The sequence below is a fragment of the Myotis davidii genome, unplaced genomic scaffold, assembly GCF_000327345.1.
Source record: "Myotis davidii unplaced genomic scaffold, ASM32734v1 scaffold167, whole genome shotgun sequence".
Taxonomy (NCBI): Eukaryota; Metazoa; Chordata; class Mammalia; order Chiroptera; family Vespertilionidae; genus Myotis; species Myotis davidii.
In genome coordinates this window covers 2,317,671-2,323,189 of record NW_006300048.1, presented here as the reverse complement: position 1 = coordinate 2,323,189, position 5,519 = coordinate 2,317,671, and the positions used below count along the sequence as shown (strand labels likewise).

The window sequence follows — 5,519 nt, the reverse complement described above, 5'->3', positions numbered from 1 at the left end:
CTAGATAAATTTATACATGCAGGACGACATGTGCGTGTTTGTATTAACAGGAGACTAGGAAACCCCAAGCGCCCCCCACGGGAACTGCACAGTGCCCCAGGAACCATCTGCACAGTGGGGACACCATACAGCTCACCCAACACCTGAGCACACTCTCCACTGGCAGATATAAATCATCTCAAGACATTGTTAAGGGTAAAGACAGTAGGATAGCTGTAGCCGGTTTGGCTCAGTGGATAGAACATCAGCCTCTGGAGTGAAGGGTCCTGGGTTCGATTCCAGCCAAAGGCACATACCTCGGTTGCAGACTGGGTCCCTGGCCACTGGTCAGGGTGTATGTGGAAGGCAACTCATCGCTGTGTCTCTCTCACATCGATGTTTCTCTCTCTCTCCCTCCCTCCCTTTCACTCTTTAGGAAAAAACAAAACCAGTAGCATATAATGCTGCCACTTAGGTTAAAAAAAAAAAGCAAACCAGGAAGAGTAACATTTATGGAACCCGTGTTTGCTTGTCCCTGCATGAAGCCTCCCCAAAGGGTCAGACACGTTGGCCATAGTGGGGGGACTGGAGGGACGAGAATGAGGGGGAGTTTTAGTGCACGAAGGAGATTTTACTTAGAAGCTAAATATGAAAATCTACTTATATTGTCTTTATTTTTAATATATATATATATTTTTAGTTATTGACTTTAGAGAGGGAGAGGAAGGGGAGAAACACTGATTTGTTCTTCCACCTATTTATGCATTCATTGGTCGATTCTTGCAAGTGCTCTGGCTGGGGATCCAACACAACCTTGGCGTCCTGGGATGATGCTCTGACAGACGGAGCTCCCCGGCCGAAGGTCGGGCGAAGGTCCTTTTGTAGAGTGCAGTGATCAGTTCAGTGAATACTGTTGAACACGATTCCTATGTTAAACAATTACAGGCTTTCTGTTCTTGGTTGTAAAAGTCTGCTACTATATGGAATGCACTGTTCATGAGCAACTTAAACAATTTTTTTTTTACTCAAGATAACACGCAAACAGTCAGGTGCGCAAATCTCAATGGCGTTCGACACATACAGACCTGGTCAGGGAGGGCACAGCCAGCCCGCCTGATGGGGCGGGGGGACCCCTCACTATAGAGACGTCTCCTCTTGAATCTGAACCCACCCGAACGTACGGTGTGCTCCAACCCAGTACATACAGAAACACAGAAATGCGGAGTTAAGTGGGTGCACCCGTCAGGTGAGTAAGGAGTGCCCACCCAGCTGACAGAGTTCATGTGGACGGTGAGCAAACGGTGAGCAAAGCGAGGGGCAAGCCTCATCCCCTGCACGGGCCCTGACACATCTGTCGGGAAGAACTGATCTGGCCAGAGGGGGTCTCGGTCCCAAAGGGGGAGATGAAGTTGGAGAGAGGGCCGGGGGCTGAAGTCTGATGGTCACGAATACAAGGCAGCGCCCTGCCCTCCTGTTGCTCTGACCGGCCGGCCATGGTGCTAAGAGATCACTGCCTGCCAGGGACGATGGATGACCTCTACCTTCCCCAATCTCAATCCTCTTGAGCAGGGGCGGGGAGCGTCCAGCTGTGGGCTAAGGCCCGGGAAATCGTTTGGTCTGGCCCTGCCCAGGCATTAGGGGTGAGTTAATTAAATGTTTGACCACATATAACAGGCTGATTTTTAAAAATAACTTTCTTTTTAAAAAAAGTATGTTTTTATTGATTTCAGAGAAGGAGAGGGAGAGAGATGAAAACATCAATGATGGGAGAGAATCATTGATCGGCTGCTTCCTGCACATCCCACACTGGGAACTAGGCCCACAACCTGGGCATGTGACCTTGATCAGAATCAAACTCGGGACCTCTCAGTCCCCAGTCCGACACTATCCACGGAGTCAAACCGGCTAGGCTAATTTTTAAGTTGATAATTTTGTATGGCCCGCAAATGATGTTATAAATACCCAAATGGCCCTTGGCCAAAAAAAGGTTCCCCACCCCTGCTCCAGAACATCAGTTCCAGCAAGGCAGGGGCACCGGCTCCCGGGGGTCACTGCTCCATCTTCAGTGCCTAGAACACCAACTAGCCGGCACATAGTCTGTGCACAGCAAATATGACCGAGAGAGCCGATGCATGAATGAATGGGACTGTGGCGGGGCCGGGAGGAACTGGCGCCGGGTGAAAAGTCCTCGAAGCCCTCTCAAGTTGTTTATTTTTCCTCCAGCCGCATCAAGAGCAACGTGGATGGGAGGTACCTGGTGGACGGTGTCCCCTTTAGCTGCTGCAACCCCAACTCGCCGCGGCCCTGCATCCAGTACCAGCTCACCAACAACTCGGCGCACTACAGCTATGACCACCAGACGGAGGAGCTCAACCTGTGGGTGCGAGGCTGCAGGGCCGTCCTGCTGGGCTACTACAGCAGCCTCATGAACTCCATGGGCGCCGTCACGCTCCTCGTCTGGCTCTTTGACGTAGGCTCCTGGCCTGGGGTGGGGGGCACGGGAAAAGGGAGCCATCTGCCATTTGGATTTACTGTATTCTATTTTCATTTTTTTAATCCTCACCTGAGGATATTTTTCCCATTGATTTTTAGACAGAGTGGGGGCGGGGGGAGAGAAACATCAACGTGAGAGAGACACATTGATTGGCTGCCTCCCGCATCTGCCCTGACCAGGGTCAGGAATCGAACCCGCAACCAAAGTACGTGCTCTTGACCAGGAATTGAACCCACAACCCTTCGGTCCATAGGCTGACGCTCTGAGCAACCAGCCAGGGTCTATTTGGATTTCTAGGGAAGAAACTGGGCCTGGAGCACATGCCTTCCTCCCTCCCTCCCTCCCTCCCTCCTTGGAGCCAGTCCTCTGCCTGGCTGCGGGTCAGGAAGGCTAACACCTCCACTTTCCATTTGTTTGTTTCTGTCCTGTTGCTTAAAAAATAATTTATGGAGGTGAAATTCATAGGACATAAAAGCAACCATTTTAAGTGAACACAGGGCATCCCCCAGCCCACGCCCCAGGTAGCCCCCATTCTGTGGTCTGTCCTTGTGGACTTACCTATTCTGGGCACTTCATATGGATGGAATCATGTATTAGGCGGCCTTTGGTTTGGCTGCTTTCACTTTGCATGTGTTAGAGGTGCGGCCTGTGCCTCCACGTTTTGGTCTGAGGCCTTGGAAAGTACCTCACCTCTCTGTTATAGGGAGCTGACAGCACTTAGCTCGGGGGCCACTGACCAGATATGGGTGAACACTCAGCAAATGCGAGCGCTTTGGATTCAGGCTTCTTTTGAGATGTCGATCACTGTTTACCTGATATTCTAATTATTTGTGGCTTCATCTATCTCGGCTGTAAGGCTGAATTCCTCTCTGTAGCCACAGGGCTTGGCATGTATTAAGCCCTCAGTGAATTCCTTTATTGAAAAGATTTCACAAACCTATCATGCTCTGGGCGCTGTCCTGGGTGCTGAATGGGGTGTGCATTAACACTTTGCGCTCCAATTTTAATTTTGGAATTCAAACAGTCTGGTCCGAATTGGAAGTCCTTCCTCTCTTGCTTGCAAAAAAGTGTAATTTTGATTCACTCACACCAGACAACGATGGTTGTGTAGATGTTGTCATTTTTTTATTTGATAAAAAAAATGTTCCCTGGCGGAAATTGCTAATTGGCTCAATCACCAACTCAGCTTGAAGTTGGACCTGCTACTAGCGCCTGGCCTGTCGAGTCAGCCTCGATGTTGGAGCGCAAAAGGTTAATGCGTGGCAGACCATGGCGGCACAGAGAAAATCCAGACTCCAAATTCCAAGTGTACAAAATCAGAAACATTGGGTGGGGAATTTTCTGTCAGAGAAGATTCACCGAACGGTTCCTTCAGTCTCTCAGTCTATGGGAATTCTCATGCAGTGGTGCCCTTGGCTGACACCCCACTAGCCAGTTACCGAGAGGGGCTGTGCTCCCTGAGGTGGGGGGAGGGGGGAGGGAGGGCTTCCTGTAATGTTGAGGCAGAGTCCTGGGAACAGTGGGTAGAATTGGGAGAGAAGCTTACTGCTGGAAGGCTGGGCTCCACTGGCTGCCTCTCAGTGCAGCACCTTTCCAGGAACCAGCTCCCTGTGGACAGGGGCTCGAATGCCCCTGACCTTCACTTGAGTCTTCAGTGGGCAGAGCTTTGTGATGGGCACAGGGGTGGCTGGGTTAAGACAGGATGCTGCCCTGAGCCTTGCCCTCCCGGACTTCACAACCCAGTTAGCAGATGACATCTGAGCCGTGAACCTAAGGGAACCATTGCCAAGTGCAAAACTCAGTGCAGCGTGGGCCGCCTTCAGGAAAGCAGGAGGGGCCACAGTGGGTACGGGCAGGAAGAGGACTTCAGGAAGAGGTGTGTGCCCACTGCTAAAACCATTAAACTCTCAGTGGACCATAACGATAACTTAAACTCTATTAGTTATTGTTATCATCTACCATAATTATAAAATGCTCCCAGTGTAGCCATTTTCAATCTTTTTCATCTCATGGCACACATAAACTGCGCTCCAATTTTATTTTTGGAATTCAAACAGTCTGGTCCGAATTGGAAGTCCTTCCTCTCTTGCTTGCAAAAAAGTGTAATTTTGATTCACTCACACCAGACAACGATGGTTGTGTAGATGTTGTCATTTTTTTATTTGATAATCTACGGGGAAAGAGGTCAGTGCCCCTGATCGAATAGTCGATGTCACAGCATGTTTTATACATTCTTGCAACATGTGGGTTGAAAATTGCTGCCCCACAGCATTCATTCAGCAGATGTTTACCGAGGCCCTCCACCAGCCAGTGCGGTTCCAGGGCAATTCACTGGGTGAACGAGATGGAACAAGGTCACCGCTGCCTCGGGGGGCGGATGCTCTCCATTAGCCAGCCTAGTCCCCTCACAGAGTTTGCTGTACCCTAAAAGGAGAAGTATGTGAGAGCAAACCAGGATTGTGTAGAAACGGGTGGCTAACACAATGCAACAGACAGCTGAAAACAACACTCACCACTCTAATAACCGATTACAGCCGACACCTCTGTTCACCCTCTCTGTGCACCAGGCGCCACGGCCTCCACACACTGAAGTGCCCCAGCACACACACGGGGCAGGCGATACTGATCTGAAAACCTGCAAACCAGATGAGTAAACAGGTTTCCTCATCACATGGCTAAGTGCCAGAGCTGGGCTCGGACCCTAGATGTTTTGGCACCAGTGTCTGCCCCAGTGACGACTAGTGAACAAACCCAAACAAACCACCCACTCACCCCCACACTACTGAAGATAACAGAAGTAGAGAAAACCACATAGCATATTGTTTGCAGAAAAGGAAAATTTTTTTTTTAAATATATTTTTTATTGATTAAGAAATTACATATGTGTCCTTGTCCCCACGTTACCCTCTACCCCCATCCCCCACTCTTGCCCTCCCCCCCCGTTGTCCGTGTCCATTGGTTAGGCCTATATGCCTGCATGTAAGTCCTTTGGTTGATCTTTCCCCCTTACCCCCTCCCTCTGCTCCCCTCCCTCCAAAGCCCAACA

The 5,519-nt window shown here is 50.1% G+C and overlaps 1 protein-coding gene across 1 annotated transcript in view; it reads left to right on the top strand.

Moving 5' to 3' along the window:
* PRPH2 (peripherin 2 (retinal degeneration, slow)) overlaps positions 1-5,519 on the top strand; it is a 17,834-nt gene that overhangs the window by 9,177 nt on the left and 3,138 nt on the right. Inside the window, exon 2 of the mRNA XM_006776344.2 lies at positions 2,203-2,449. Within this exon, the coding sequence (XP_006776407.1) occupies positions 2,203-2,449 (247 nt within the window). The remainder of the gene's footprint in view (positions 1-2,202; positions 2,450-5,519) is intronic.